This window comes from Artemia sp. Qi Xiang Cuo, chromosome 14 (genome assembly GCF_049724085.1).
Source record: "Artemia sp. Qi Xiang Cuo chromosome 14, ASM4972408v1, whole genome shotgun sequence".
Classification (NCBI taxonomy): Eukaryota; Metazoa; Arthropoda; class Branchiopoda; order Anostraca; family Artemiidae; genus Artemia; species Artemia sp. Qi Xiang Cuo.
This window is the reverse complement of record NC_142807.1, coordinates 62107090-62123842: the sequence shown is the minus strand read 5'-3', so window position 1 is coordinate 62123842 and position 16753 is coordinate 62107090. Positions and strand designations below refer to the sequence as shown.

The window sequence follows — 16753 nt, the reverse complement described above, 5'->3', positions numbered from 1 at the left end:
CCTCAATTTCAAATATCCCTACCACAAAAGGCCCATAGTGGCAGATCGCTACCCACTCGGTCCAAGCTTGTCAAGAAAATGACTTATTTGTCCATCGAAATGATCACTTTTGAAAGGTAGCCGAGTTTGCTAACTCAGACACAATTTCTAGGGTACTTATTAATTAAACGAAACACTCAAGAATAACGCATAGGGTACATCTCAGAAAACCGGTTTCATTGCAACAAAGACAAGTGGCGGGTGATAGAATGCATTGGATTTATATAATTTTGGGCTATATATTTGCACATTAGGGGGGTGGGGGTTAGTTTAGGGGCACTGTCCAAATACTTTACTCCCCTCCTCCCCAATGTGCAACTATATAGCCCAGTTATATTATTATGTAAATTGAAGGTTATATTTTATTATGATTAACCTAACTTCACTTCTTGGGTGTGTTTCATTTAGTTAACAAGTACCTTTCTAGTTGAGACCCTATCCCACAAGGTAACACCAAAATGCTAGCTTTTACATCACATTAACTAAAACGGAAGCTTTTCTAGTCTGCCCCCCCCCCCCGTGCTTTATGCCTGGTGTAGAAATGAGTGAACTACCACTTGGTTATCAGGAGTAACTACACATAAAAAGTAAAAAAAAAAAAATCTGTAGAACACATCAAAAATTAAAACAATTCTTAGAAAGTTAATCAAGAAGTTTTCCTGGAATCCCGTTTCTACTACATAAAAGCCTTGGCTGCTTCCATGATTTCGAATATAAAAGTGTCCGAAATCCCTTTCTTTGGACACTTATATGTCCAAAATATTTTAGTAAAAAATAAATTAAAGGTAAAAAAGAGTTTAAAAAGTTTGATATTTATTAGAAAGGACTTGTACTAGAAACATAGATTTGAAATATCGTTGGTACATTTACAGTTGTACATAAGAAAAAAGAGGATTGCTGTTTAGCCTCGATATACATTCTTTGAGGTAGAATACTAAATCATGAGGACTCCTCTTCTTCTTCTGGCTCCTCTGACTGTTCTTCAGCTGATTCTTCTTCCTTCTTCTTCTTCGATGGTCGGCCACGGCCTTTACCTGTACCAGGACTCTGAAAATAAAGACCTAATAGAAAGAATGTTCAGGCAATGTGGAGGAGGGAGAGGGGAGTAAGTTATTTCTTTTTATTTTCCCCGAGGAAGTGGACTACTACTATTTTTTGGGACAGACTAAACTCGCTAATATCAGGGTTTGGACAGGTCGGTTCGTTTCAAATTATAGGCTCTGTCCTATTTTTATAGGATTTCCCGGGCCCAAATATAGGATTCGGAAGTCCTCTGGATCAGATCTGTGGTAGATGACGAGGGATGCCTGGTCAGATAAATTGGTCATTTCCCGAGTTTTTGCATTTATTTATTTATTTTTTTATTTATTTAAAATACAAACTGTACAAATAGTAAAAAACAGTAAAACATCAGATATACATACTGTGCCAACGATTGACTGATACAGGTAAAATATTTGGAATCACTGTTGCTGCTTCTTGGGCATCAATTTCGATATGAGGTCAGTTTTTCTCTTTGCAAGAGACTGCTCCATTCTCGCAGATTCCACCATCCGCTCTCTTTCACTTGTTCTGAACTTTACAGCTCCTTCGAGCAAAGAAACAGCTAGGGCAATGTCTATGGAACTCTTGGAGTCGGCAGCCTTCTTCATTCCGTCGGTCGCTTCCTGAAGTAGAGTATCTGCTACTGTTCTCTTTTCTTGCTCTGATGCTCTATGTTGTTTCCTTTTGCTTTCCAGGTCTTCTATTTCTTTCTTTTTGTCGTGGACCTCCTGCTTCTTCCACTTGCCGTCCTCTTTGAAAGCTGCTTTCTCCTTCTCGGATAGCTCTTATTTTTTCTTTTCATCCAGATATTGTTGATACCGAGACCGTGCGGAACGAGGAAGATTCAACAGCTCTTTTGTAATAACAAACCGTTCTGGTTTTCCTCCATAAAGACTTAACGTATCATATACCATGAGTCTCGTAACTAGAACGCGTTCAGACATCAAGGCCTGGTCTTCACCGAGAATCCTACCAGAACGCGAAAGCCCACGCTCAAGATCTGTGCTGCCATGCGACAACGTCAGTACCGCTTTGATGAGCTTGGTCAGTTCCGGGTGCTTGGTATCCCCATACTCATTCCTTAGTCCCAAATACTGGCTCAAAAAATTATTGATCAAAGTAGTGTCCTCATGGGGTTCAGTTTCCGTACGAAAAAGCAGCCACTCAGCCTGAGCGACGTCTGAAGCTTACTCCAATCGCAATCTCGCGTGCCACAACCGCTATATCTGCAATGCTTCTTGAATCCTTCATGTTGATCGGACTCAAACAGCGTAAAGCCTCTAGAAAACCATCCTTTTCTAGAGGACATTTGTTCAAAATATGGCGAATACCCGCATAAAATGTTTTCGTACATTAACATAGAAAATGGTCTTGTCTTTCAGTGTTGCTTTCTCACCGAAATTTCGTTCCACATTTTCTGAAACTATGGGCTTTTCTGCAAATTTTTCAGCAAGGTTCCACATTTCTGGTGAGAAATTTTCAGTCTCGGTCACGAAATCTGGAGTAAAGACACGTCCGCAAAGCGTCACAACTAGTCTATTGATCTCTGAGTGAAGAACATGAATGAGAGGCTCTTCTTTCTGGAACAGTTGGGTGAAACTCATAAACAGTTCTGCTGATGCTAGAACAAACTCGAGTTGGGCCTTCATCGTCGCACTTTTGATATAAGCCAATCTTTAGAAATTTGGGAGTGGACAGAAGATTCTTCAGTTTTTTCTCTCTCGGCACGAAGTTCAGGAAGTAATCTAAGATTGGCCACTGCTGCATGATTCTAGCAAGGGCACGTCCGATCGTCAGACAGCGGCTTGGGACATGCTTCATGAAAGCATTCTCTGGCACTCCCACTTTCTTTTGGCACTTTTGATAGTCTTCACAACGTGCAGGCCAGCCGTCAAAAAATGAATGCACAAGAATAACAAAGTCGGAACTTTCTTCTCCAAACACCTGAAGACCTTTCAAGAAAGCGTTATGAATTATATGGATGTTGCAAGTACCAATGTTCAACATTCCCTTTCCCGTCATTCGCTTTTCGGTATTGAACTTGTTCCAAACGCTTTTGATGACGTTCGGTCCGTCACTTCCAAGCGTGATCAGTTTTTCAAGAGGAAGCTCCGAGTTTGGCAGCCCCTGTTCAAGTCCCCAGGGCAAGGGATGTAAGCTATACAAATTGCCCATTGTTAATATATAAGATTTTGTCGGAAAGGTGGTCGTATGAACTTTTCATTGTTGTTAGGAAGGAGACAGATGCCTCAAAGGGCGCAATTTAACGCTCTGACATCCTAACTCTCATTGAGCCTTCAGGTAAATACAAAATTGGTTCTGAGGAAGGGGCGAGGGGGGGGGGGGGTGGAAGTAGATATTGATACTTAATCCCTCTAGATTTTTCCGTATAGGAGGGGGGCTGCCCTTTCCTCATCCCCAGCCTCCCCCTAGTGGTCGTAGAAACTTCGGAGGATGCTCATTCGATCAGAAATTGAGAGTTTTAGTCCTTTTTTCCAGACTGAAAGTGATTTGAGACCAACCAGCCCCTTTCCTAAAACTGATTTTGATATCTTGTCCTTTTGTTACCCCTTTGGACATCTGACCGACTTTTTGAGGTACCTATTTTGTACTGCTCAGTGACTGCTCAATTTTGCATGTGGGGGAATTTTCCATGAAGGGGGGGGGGGGGACCCCGGCTACCGCTTCTGATACATGTTGGTGAGATTTTTATACGGATCATTTTCTCCACGATTTTTGGGGTTTCTCAGTTTTCCATATTTTTCTCATTTCTCTTTTTTTCATTTTCTACCTTTACCTTATATCTTGGATTTGTCCTTTCTAATGTGTTTAGGTTGCAAATTTCTCTGTTCTCAGATTTTTTTAGGCTGCTTCTTGTACTGGCAACGCCTTAGTGGCGTTTGTCAAATTATCTGCACCTTTCATAATTTGTAAGGTGACTAAGAATTTCCTGGTTTATGTCTTTATTACTACGAAAATCTAGTGTACTTTATTTTTCGACAACCAGGTTGAGTATGGGTGAACCAATTCAACTGAGCTTTATTTCCATGAATTAAACGAATTCATAATCTGAGGACCCCAAGACCAAACAATATGGGAGTCACCCCTGCCCCCTTAGATAAATATAACCCTAGCACCAATATTTTGAAAGAGCCTTCCGTATCACATATTTTGGAGTGTTTGGTGGCAAGAACGTATCCAGGGGGAGGAGGTTTCCGGGTTTGAATCCCCCTCAAAATTCTTGTCCGGCTCGTAAAAAAAGTAACAAAAATACATAAGAACAAACTTTTTGTGCGTTTTTAAGTTTATGTGTGCAAGACCCCTCCCAAGAAATGCCCCACCGCCCGAACAAAAATCCTGGATACGCCCTTGGTTGGTGGTGAGCAGAATCTAAGAGCTAGCTGGACTAGTATTGAACTTGTGGTGAATATTTATTGCTACTCATTATCTATACTTAGAATTACTCTTATTATTAATAATACTACTTATGCTCTAAACTTATTCATTTACAACTTATTACTCATTTTTTTGGAATTTGTTATTTCTTGACGTTAGCTAGTATTGAAATAGAAGAGCTGAGTATGGAGAAATTCCCCCCCCCCCGAAAAAAAAAAATGTCTGTTTCTTGTATATGATAACGTAGTTTTCGAAGTAAAACTAAGTAGGATAAGAGAACAAGGTACCTTATAGGATCACCCTATCTCTTCCATTATAAACTTTTAGTTTCTGTGGCCAAACTATTTAGAACTGATTTGGAAGTCTTACAATAGCTTGTTTTTTCCAAAATCTAAGGAGGGGTGGGGCAAATTTGTCGTTTTTTCAATGAAAATACCAAAATAGGCATTTTTAGTGGAAATGATCCCCCCCACACCCAAAAATGTATTTTTAAAATGTAGGGGAGGGGTACCTAGGTTGCCCATGCCCCCCCCCCCCCATTCACGCCAAACATATTTCAAGCACTAATTTAGTTCCTTTTTTTTATAAATGTTGTTATTTTAAATTATCAGGTTGACACTTTATACACACAACGTCCAAGTTTACTATTTCCAAATATCCTATGGAATTAAACATAATATAATAACCTTGGCAGTTTTTACAGCTGTCTTCTTCTTTCCGGTCCCCTTTGGTCGACCCCTTCCTCTTTTAACTGGAGCCTCTTCCTCAGATGTTACTTCGGCTTTCCTTTTTTCACCCTAATAAAAAAAAAATTATTTAAGTTTTAATGAACAAGGTAGAAAGCCCAAGAGATATAAAATAGAGAAATGAGGCGAAAGAAGAGAAAAACAAAACAAAAAAGTACTTATTCGGAAGTGAAGACAAGGAATTAGAGACAATAAGAAAAAGGAAGGCAACACAAAGAAAGGACTTTAAAGGTATTAAAGAGAAAATAGATAGATATATAATGTTACTGCTGATTGAGAGCTTTCAATACAGAAAGAAAATAAGACTTTATCCTGGTCCCGCCACTGGGTAGAATCCAAAGACACAATGCTATAAAATTTATGCTCAGCTGATAATCAGCTTGTAGTATAGGACGAAATATTTAACTTAGGCATATTTTCACTGCACTTTATTCCAGTGTACTAATTTTGTGTATAGCGTTTTTGGTTAATGAAGTCAAGTCAAGACTTTATTCCAGTCCATTTTATTTCCTTAGATTAAGCCACACACACACACACACATAAAAAGAAAAAACTGGTTGATTACAAACAAAACAAACAGCCATTAAATAATAAAAAATACTTTTTCAAATACAAGTAAATAGCAGTCTTAAAATCTTAAAAGGGGATAAAATACCCCTAATAGGAAGAGGGAGTTATATCCCCCGTCAAATCCCCACCCATGAAGCTTAAATGGTTGCTTCTATTTCCCTGAAAATTACTACAATTCGATGGATTCCCAATTGGCAACTACAAATATTCATCAATTTTCAAAAAATGGGAGCAATTTTACGTTCTAAAGCAAACACCGAACTAGGTTGTTTCAGTAAAGCACCAGCAACCACTTGTACGCTAACACTGGGGCGTGGAAGGATATAACAGCCCTCCTTATAATAATAATAATAATAATTCATTATAAGCCAAAAAACAGGCCATACAGAACAGTATTCTTAATTACACTCCACAAGAAAAATAACATAAATATCAAGTTTCACTCATTGATGTCAACGCTTCATTTACATATTTATATAACTGCCTGATTGTCCTTTTTACAGTCGTTTTCAGGCTCCCCCGGAACACCCAACTTACCACCCACAAAAAAAATTTAACATAAAATAGAAAGTTTCTGGCACACGGTGAGAATATTGGCACAACTTCAATACTTAGGTTACATCTGGGACAAGAGTAATCCGCATCTACATCTTGGGCCACGCTTTTTCTTTCAAATACTCTTTTTCTATTTTTTAGTGACAGGCAATTCGCTCGGATCTGAAACCAAGTCCTCAAAGCCTCCCCCGGTAGTCTTTGTTAAAAAGAATATTCAAATCCAAATATCTCTTTTACTTGGTAATAAAACGTAAATTTTTCAGATGTTTTAACTGCCTGGGTCCACATTTGGACTTCCTGGTCTTTTATTATTTCTATAATCATAGCCAAAAACGGCTCACCCTGATCTGAGGGTCCTAGCCCCTCATTCCAAATATATGAAAATCCTATTAGCCAGTACCGGATCATCTGTGCTAATCTACCCATTCTCAGCGAAAATATACCTTGGTCACCTTTTATTGCCTGATTGTGGGTCTTAAAAGCAGTCTTAAAATCTTAAAAGGGGATAAAATACCCCTAATAGGAAGAGGGGGTTATATCCACCGTCAAATCCCCACCCATGAAGCTTAAATGGTTGCTTCTATTTCCCTGAAAATTACTACAATTCGACAGATTCCCAATTGGCAACTACAAATATTCATCAATTTTCAAAAAATGGGAGTAATTTTACGTTCTAAAGCAAACACCGAACTAGGTTGTTTCAGTAAAGCACCAGCAACCACTTGAACGCTAACACTGGGGCGTGGAAGGATATAACAGCCCTCCTTATATTCAAGGTAATTTTGTTCGTTTTAAGGTTTAAATACAGCAGTTTAGTTGTATTCAAAAATTATTTAATGGGTCAGGGTACCGTTTTATCTGTATCTGAATTTCCATGTTCAGCTTATCTTAAAAATCATTTATTAATAATCATTTGTAAAAGATAAAGAGGGGAGCAATGAAATATGAAAAAATAAATAAATGAAAAACTAAACCAACTAGGTTGAAAATCTGGGAAAGGACGAGGAAATGGTTCAAACACATCAAATTGACGACAGTTTTTCCATCTTAAAACATTTAAATTGCAAAGACTAAGATGGGCCCCTTGGACCCATCTCGGGGCTAATTATATCTGAATAGCAGTTTTACGAAATGAAATTATGAAGTTTTTAGAGCAGTGCCGCATTTTCGAGTGTTGCCACATGTTCGTTGTTTTTTCTTTAGTTTGGCGCCAAACTGCAGAGGTGCAAAAACTGCAGAACTGCATATGGAGGTCTTTTCATAAGTCAATTTCATAATTTTATAAGACAAACGTCTATGGTTGTGTAAGTTTCCATTAGTATATTAAAACAACAGGGGCGCAATTTCGTCAAAATTCTGGAGGGGGGGAAGTAGGAGCCGATTTTCCCAAGTCAATTGAAAATGACCAATTGCAAAATGAGCCATATAGCACCATTATAGCAAAAGTATCATAGGCAGCGCAATAGCGCTGCCTAAGTAAAGAACAATGTTGGCACAATGTATTATTTTTTTTCCCATACCCGGGCACTTCGTATCGAAGGAGTTGTCGTAGAAACTTCGAAAAGGTCTGATTCGATTGGAAATTAAAGTGGCTAGTGCCCTTTTTAATAGTCGAAAGTGATTGGAGGGCAACTAGCCCCCCCCCCCCCCCGCCCATCATTCCCCCAAAGACATCCAATCAAAATTCTGTGATAGCTATTTTGTTCAGCATAGAAAATGTTTTTGAGGAGGACACTCCCCCACAACCCTTGGGGAAAGGGTTTTAAGTTATGCCCTGAGGGCATATAAGAACGATGCTGGCACAATGTATTATTTATTATTTTTTTCCTTTAGAGCAGGACACTTCGTACCGAGGAAGTTGTCGCAGAAACTTCGAAAGATGCTGGTTCAATGGAAAATTAGAGTGGCTTGTGCTATTTTTAATAGTCGAAAATGATCATAAGGCAGTTAACACCCCTTTCACAACCACAAATTCCCGAATCGCATCAAGTAAAAATTTTAAGATTGCCATCTTGTTCAACATAGTTGATTTCCAAATAGAAATTATGTTTTTGAGGAGGACACTCCCCCACAGCCTTCAGGACAAGAGTTGTAAGTTTTGCCCTGGGGGTATATAAGGTTTTTTATAGAAAGCGTTGTCTTAGAAACCTCAAAAAAGGCTCATACGATTGGAAATTCAAAGGGCTAGTGCCCTCTTTAATAGTCGAAAGTTATTGGAGGGCTACTAACCCCCCTCTCACGCCCAACTTTTCCCCAATAATATCCAATAAAAATTTTGAGATAGCCATTCTATACAACGGAGTTATAAGTTCTTTAAATTACGTCTTTGAGGATGACAACCCCCTCACAGCCCTCAGGGCAAGGGTTGTAAGTTATGCCCTGGGGGCATATAAGGTTTTAATAGAAAGCGTTGCCATTGAAACATCAAAAAAGCTCATTCGATTAGAAATTGAAATGGCTAGTGCCCTTTTTAATAGTCGAAAGTGATTGGAAAGCAATTAACACCTCTTACACACCCACCAGTTCCCCAAACACATCCAATAAAAATTTTTGAGATAGCCATTTTGTTCAACGCAGTTCAAAGTTCAAGGAATTATACCTTTTAGCAGGACACTCTCCCTACAGTCTTCAGGGCAAGGGTTATAAGTTATGCCCTGGGGGCATATAAGTTTTTATTGAAATCTTTGTCGTAGAAACTTGAAAAAGGGCTCATTCGATTTGAAGTTCAAAGGGCTAGTGCCCTTTTTAATAGTCGAAAGTGATTTGACGGCAACTAACAACCCTCTCTCACCCACCTTTTCCCCAAACACATCCAATCAAAATTTTTAGATAGCCATTTTGTTCAGAGTTGTTGATTTCCAGATATAAAATAGGTTTTTTAGCAGGACACTCCCCCCAAAGTCTTCAGGGCAAGGGTTATAAGTTATGCCCTGGGAGCATATAAGTTCTTTTTGAAAGTCTTGTCGTAGTAACTTGAAAAAGGGCTCTTTTAATTCGAAATTCAAATGTTTGGTGCCTTTTTTAATAGTCAAAAGTAATTTGAGGGTAACTAACCCACCTCTCACGCCCCTCTTTGCTCCCAACACCCTAAATTTTTAGATAGCCATTTTATTCAACGTAGTTGAAAGTTTTGGAAATTAGGTCTTTAAGGATGACAACCCATCCCCCCCCCCACATCCCTCAGGGCAAGGGTTGTAAGTTATGCCCTGGGAGCATGTAAGGTTTTTATAGAAAGCGATGTTGTAAAAACATCAAAAAGGGCTCATTCAATTGAAAATTGAAAGGGCTAGTGCCCTTTTAATAGTTGAAAGTGATTGAAGGGCAACTAACCCCCCTCTCACGCCCACCATTTCCCCAAACACATCCAATCAAAATTTTGAGATATCCATTTTGTTCAACGTAGTCGAAAGTTCTGGAAATGACGTCTTTTAGGAAGATAACCCCCCTCAGAGCCGTCAGTGCAAGGGTTGTAAGTTATGCCCTGGGGGCATATAAGGTTTTTTATAGAAAGTTATTGTAAAAATTTCAAAAAGAACTCATTTGTTTGGAAATTGAAATTGCCCTTTTTAATAGTCGAAAGTGAGTGGAGAGTAATTGACTCCCCTCTCATGCCCAGCTTATCCCCAGAGACATCCAATAAAAATTTTTAGACTGCCATTTTATTCAACGTAGATTAAAGTTTTGAAAATTAGGTCTTTAAGCATGACAACCCCTCCCCCCACAGCCCTCGCGGCAACGTTTGTCAGTTATCCTCTGGGGGTATATAAATTCTATATAGAAAGTTGTAGAAATTTCAAATAGAGCTCATTCAATTGAAAATTGAAAGCGCTAGTGCCCTTTTAATAGTTGAAAGTGATTGAAAGGCAACTAACCCCCCTCTCACGCCCACCATTTCCCAAAACACACCCAATCAAAATTTTGAGATATCCATTTTGTTCAACGTAGTCGAAAGTTCTGGAAATGACGTCTTTTAGGAAGATAACCCCCCTCAGAGCTGTCAGTGCAAGGGTTGTAAGTTATGCCCAGGGGGCATATAAGGTTTTTTATAGAAAGTTGTTGTAAAAATTTCAAAAAGAGCTCATTTGATTGGAAATTGAAATTGCCCTTTTTAATAGTCAATAGTGAGTGGAGAGTAATTAACCCCCCTCTCACGCCCACCATTTCCCCAAAACAATTCAATCAAAGTTTAGATATAGCTATTTTGTTCAACGTTGTTGAAAGTTCTGGAAATTATGTATTTAAGAATGACAAACCCCACAGAGCCCCAGGGGCAAAGGTTGTAAGTTATGCCCTGGGGGTATATTAGGTTTTATAGATAGAGTTGTCTTAAAACTTAAAAAGGGGCTCATTCAATTGGAAACTGAGAGCGCTAGTGCCCTTTTTAATAGTCGAATGTGATTGGAGGGTAATTAACCCCCCTCTCAAGCCCACCATTCCTCCAAATACATCCAATCAAAATTTTCAGATAGCCATTTTGTTCAACGTAGTAGAAAGTTCTGGAAAGTAGGTCTCTGAGAATGAGATCCCCCGCAGCCCTCAGGGCAAGGGTTGTAAGTTATGCCCCGGGGGCATATAAGATTTTTATTGAAAGCTTTGTCGTAGAAACTTCAAAAAGGCTCATTTGATTGGAAACTGAAAGGGCTAGTGCCATTTCTAATAATTGAAAGAGATTGGAGAGCGACTACCACCCCTCTCACGCCCACCATTTCCACAAACACATCCAATGAAAGTTTTGAGATAGTCATTTTGCTTAACGTAGTTGAAAGTTCTGGAAATTAGGTCTTAGAGGATGACAACCACTGTAACAGCCCTTAGGGTAAGGGTTGTAATTTATGCCCTGGGGGCATATAAGCTGTATATAGAAAGCGCTGTCGTTTCAAAAAGGGCTCATTCGATTGGAAATCGAAAGGTCTAGTGCCCTTTTTAAGAGTCGAAAGTGATTGGAAGGCTTGACATTTTTATAGTAAAGATCGATGTGGGTATAATGTGTTATTTTTGTTGTTGTTGTTGTTTAGACCAGGGCACTTCGTATCGAGTGAGTTGTCGTGTGAACTTCGAAAAGGGCTCATTCGATTGAAAATAGAATGGGCTGATGCCCTTTTTAATAATCGAAAGTGATTGGAGGGCAACTAACCCCCCCCCCCCATTTGCCCATTATGTTTAACAACTAAATGTTGCCTTAAGATTAAATCAAAATGCACTGTGTTAATGCTAATTCCCAATAAGGCTTCTCAGCAATATCCCAAGAACGACTGAGGGTATTATGTTCAGGCTTTTGGGGCTACTTCTTCTCTTAAAATTTAACCCAATCAAAATATACAAGCTATCAAAGAAAGTAAACAAATTTTTTTGCGAATGGTATCAATTTTTCCTTTTCAGGTCAACTAGAGGAGGTATGAAACTAAATTAAACCCTACTATTTGTGTCCAGATTTTAAAAGGATGTATGTAATAAAAAATTGCTGAAAATTTTTCTCCAGCATACAAATAGCAGGCCAAACTATAGTCTTAAAAAAAGAAAAGATTTAAAGCATTATTTTCTTTTTCCCTGAAAAGACTTTGTCAATATAAAACGAACAGAAATTAATTTAAAAAAACTTCCACAAAATAAGTTTTTTCAAAGAAAAGTAAAGAACTCCATTAAACAAAAAATGAGCAAAAATAAAATGAAATAATCTACCAAACGTGAAACTACCACAAATCAGCATCAATAAACAAATGAAACCCAAAACGAACAGAAATTACAATAAATAACCGAGTCAAACTCAAAACGAGCAGAAATTAACATAAGTTGGGCTCAAAACCCCTATGCCTTCCCAAGGCCAGAACATAATTTGCACTTTACTGACAAAAAATACAAATGAATGTGCATTGTCAGTTTAATATACATATACTGACATTTAGTATTCAAAATGTTAATATTATTTGATTTATTAAAGTTATAAAAGTAAAAACATTGATATTTTTTTCAGTAAAGTGCAAATTTTGTTCTGGCCTTGGGAAGGCATAGAAGTTTGGAGCCCAACTTATGTTAATTTTTGCTCGTTTTGAGTTTAACTCGGTTATTTCTTGTAATTTCTGTTCGTTTTGGGTTACATTTATTTATTGATGCTGATTTGTGGTAGTTTCACGCTTGGTATATTATTTGATTTTATTTTTGCTCATTTTTTGTTTAATGGAGTTCTTTACTATTCTTTGAAAAACTTATTTTGTGGAAAAAGTTTTTTTTAATTAATACTAAAGAAAACTGATCTGTTTCTGTGGATGCTTAAATTATGTAGGCCTAGACTAACTTAGTTTTGACAAGATTTTTTAAGACACTGAATTTCAGCTGGGGGGGGGGGGGTAACTGGGGTCTAAGGGGTAGTCACCCCTTGCCCAATAACAAATTACACCCCTGTCAAACAATTAGATTTATTTTCAATGTCCTTGGTACTGTAGGTTTTTTTTTTTGAACCGAGGCACGGTTCATGATTCCACTGGTCCTCCAAACGAGATTCTTGATTTTGCCAAGATGACGGCTGTAGATAATAAAATAATGATTAGATTATTTGAACGGTACCTTTTATAATACCATCTAATCTTGTCAGTTATTAATCGAAAAACAAATTAATACAATATTTAAAGTGAAGGAAGTTAATAGTTTAGAAATATGCACTTACCGCCTCTTCTGTTTTTTCAGCCTTAGGACGGCCACGCCCTTTCTTCTTTGTTTCTGTATCAGCCATTATGACTAGTTTATGAATTAATAACTGAAAAAAAAGGCTTGTAATAAAAGGAGGGAAATATTGAAGGATAATTAGGATAGTGGCTACTTGAGAATATTGGTGCACACAGACAAACCTTTGGAAGACCGAGCTGAGTCTCCCCCCCCACCGATAATTTACACTTTTAAGACCCCTTTAAGACAGGTCACTTTCGTAAGCGCCATCGACATGTAGCTGTGACCATATAACGCACTAAACGAATCGTAAGAACAGGCGAACTACGAAAAAAAAATACAGAACAATCAGGAATTCTAGGGGCAACAGACCCAGAGCCTACTTTACTCCCCCCCACCCCGCGTATATACGTGACTTGTGTCAGTGGAGACACCGATGCGTCAGGGGATACATATTCTGTTGGCACCCGGTGCGGAAACAAACTCATTTGTGGGGGGGGGTTATGAGAAAATACGCCACAATTAAAGAAAACATTTGGCACGTGCCGTGCGTTATCGGTGTGCCAAGCAAAGCACGAGGGCGCACGGCGTGGATGTTTGCCAAATATTACACAAGGACGCGCGGTAAGGTATACGCGTCCCTTATATGGTGCAGTGCCAAATATGGTGGAAAAATGGCGGTTTGAGACTGGGTAACGAAGTCAGGAACCCCTTGATTTGTAAGCAGCGTTGGCTAGAACATGAAGTAGGTATAAAGGCCCCCAACGCAACCCTCCTGCTGACAAGCTCATTGAGCCCTTAGCAAATAGTCGCAACTGCTTGACAATTTACCGGAAGATTTTATAGACTTGTCAGATGTTGAAAATTTGCCAAATACACGAACCAGGCCACAGCATAAATATTAAATGCTTGTAAATATTTATACTGTGAACCAGGCTAAGACGGGTCAAACGGGTTTCATTACAGACAGACAAAATACAATTCTTTTCTCATCAGGAGAAACGAAAAAAACTTAATTAGATAATCTGCCCAACCACAGCTTATGTTATTTTTATCGTGTCAACTCTCAGTAACTAATAAGAGATAGAATTAAAAAATAACTAAATACACAAATTACTACAAATGAAAAGTTTTGCAGTTTCTGCGATAAAAATAAAAGGACTTTTTTTTTTTAATTCAAGAATGTTATATAATTCAAGAATATAAACAGGTTTTTTGTCATTGGATGTTTTTACCTGATATATTGTTTGATGAAACATGTCTTTTAATTAAAAACAGAGAAAGTATCAAACTGGAGATACAAGAAAATTTCTTAGTTTCAATGCACATTTTTTCTTATTAATGTTCAAAAACCCAGGAAAACTAAAAAAAAGTATTAGAATTGAAAACTAATATCTTATGTTACGGGATTTTCCCAAAAGCGTTAACAGGAAACAACCATAAAAAAATCAAGCACTTGTCTAAATACCCCCCTCACTTTTGAAAAAAATTCAAGTCTTTTCTGAACAGAAATGGGGTCTAAAATCAAGGATAAGTACGCACCAAGACTCATACAGTCAAAGGAAGTGTAATAACAAAAACGTAGTAGCCTACCATATTATCTTCCCCATTCAAGGCTCTTTCCAAATATAACGGTTGCTAAGGACCCCCCCCCCCCCTCAACCTTGTTCAAGTGCTTGTTTATCTCAATGGCTAAAGTAGGAGAAGTTTTTTTTGGTACTTGTGCATTATACGGTAGCCACGAAAGAAGTCAAGTTTGGGTAATGCTAATGAAGTAAAATAGGATGAATATATAATAGTTTAGAAACAAATTTGGGCTATATATTTGCACATTAGGGGTGTGTGTGTAAAGCATAGCATACATTAAATACGTAGCCTAACCTAACATAAGTATCCCCCCCCCTTAAACCCCAAAAAACAACAGCTTAAATATTGTAAACGCAATTTTAAATCGCACTTTGCCATCGATTTATCTATCAAATAGCCTTTTTTCTGGTTTCCTGTAGTGGTTCCTTGTACAGTGTATAGCGGTGGGCGACATATAATGCATAAGTATCGTTTTTTTTATCCAAATAATTACCTTTAATGCATTATACCAAACACACTCGAGAATTTTGCTCTCTTAGATGTGCGATAACCGGTTTGCCTTAGTTTGCAGTGTAGGCTATTTGTACGTGTAAAAGAATGCATTGGGCTATATATTTGCAAATGTGTTAGATACAATTGTTCTACATATTATGAAGTAGGCCTAAGAATTTTTTTCTAACTTTACGCTATCCAAATACATTATACCCCCCCCCCCCGAATATGCAAATATATAGCCCAGATTATACACGTCCAATGCATTCTGTCAGCCGTGCAAGCAGGTTGCAAACTAAGATAACCGGTTATCGCACATCTAAGAGAGCAAACTTCTCAAGTGTTTGGTATACTAGGCTACATAAGTACCCCTATATTGAACCTCATCTTTTTTTTGGGGGGGGGGGGGCTGAGACACAATTGTCCCGGTAGTTACTATTATATTTGGAAACCGCATTTAGAGGGAATCAAATGGTACTAGGCCTACTACCCTTTCGATATTAGGGTAAAATTCTACTTTAGTTACTTAGAATTAAAATTTGATGCTTTAAGCTTATTCAGGAAAATTCTCAGATTTTTTTACAGCCAAATAACCTCAAAATAAATCAAAAACAAGAGTCCATTTCCTTATCAGAAATGGCGTCTAAAATCAATAGCTCGCGTTTGCGAATTTAAATCTTACAAAATCAGATCGCAAATAAAGATCTTAATATACCAGAAAATAGTTTAATAACTAAGCTCAATATATAAATTAATAGAGAGTACACAAAAATTCCTTACTTCTCAAATAAAAATTATAAAGCTAGCCTACGAAAACTTCAAAATTCACTTACAGTTTATCCACAGCTTGTCGTCTAAAGAATTTCTGTTTGAGTTTTGATAATACGCCAAGAGAATTTAGATGCAAGAGCTTCCATTGGTGGATTGAATAAAGGCGGGAAAACTCTGCCATGAAAGAATTTTCCCCTCTCTTAACACCTGCTGCGGGGGGATTTGCTTTTATAGTATCAGGATTTTGCATTAAGCAAACTGAAAGTAAAATTCAAATTTTCTGAAATGTTTGAACGGAAGTTATTGCAGATATAAATATTATTCAGTATTCAATCGTGTCTGTGCTAGGGGGGAAATTGGGGCGGTAAAATTTCTGAGATACATATGTGACGTGCGCGTCGGAGGACCATTGAATGATATTCCTAAAAAATATGATTTCCCCCATAATGTCTAATGTACAACGTATAATTCATTTTTTATTGCTCTTCTTTACTTCTGTCTCCCCCCTCAAAAATCTAGACCCCGAAATGACCCTCCCTCCACTTTGAATTTCTGAGTTGCATGTTAGGATAGGAAATGGTTGTCTCCCCCTTCCCCCAAAATCGAAACTTTGGCGATCGTTCCATTAATTATATGTATAACCTGCTCAATGTGCCCATTTTTCGCGTTTTTATCGAATCCATGTCCCTTCCTGAAATGTCTAACCCTCCAAAATGAAGTTTCACATACTAGGCACATACGATACCCAAGTTTTTTTTTTTGCGGGGGAGGGTTGGCAATAATAAAAATATGTTTTCGGAGGGAGGACATTAATAAAAAAATAATAATATTATATTTGGTACTGTAGGTAAGACCGAGTCCTTTGATTTTGAATAAAAATTAAATACTTTTTA

At 37.9% G+C, this 16753-nt stretch overlaps 1 protein-coding gene across 2 annotated transcripts; it reads right to left on the bottom strand.

Annotated features, from left to right (window-relative positions):
• Positions 1-835: 835 nt before the first annotated feature.
• On the bottom strand, positions 836-15941 carry LOC148944726 (uncharacterized). 2 transcript variants are annotated; one of them, XM_089100159.1, is made up of 4 exons: positions 15923-15941; positions 13012-13101; positions 5166-5276; positions 836-1086 (listed from the first exon to the last, which is right to left on the bottom strand). In XM_089100159.1, exons 2-4 carry the CDS (start codon positions 13075-13077, stop codon positions 979-981), a joined length of 285 nt encoding a protein of 94 aa, XP_088956285.1. In that variant the 5' UTR covers positions 13078-13101; positions 15923-15941; the 3' UTR covers positions 836-978. The 2 variants fall into 2 exon arrangements, with proteins under 2 accessions (XP_088956285.1, XP_088956284.1); XM_089100158.1 differs by lacking the exon at positions 15923-15941 and adding an exon at positions 15870-15898.
• Between the last annotated feature and the right edge of the window lie 812 nt (positions 15942-16753).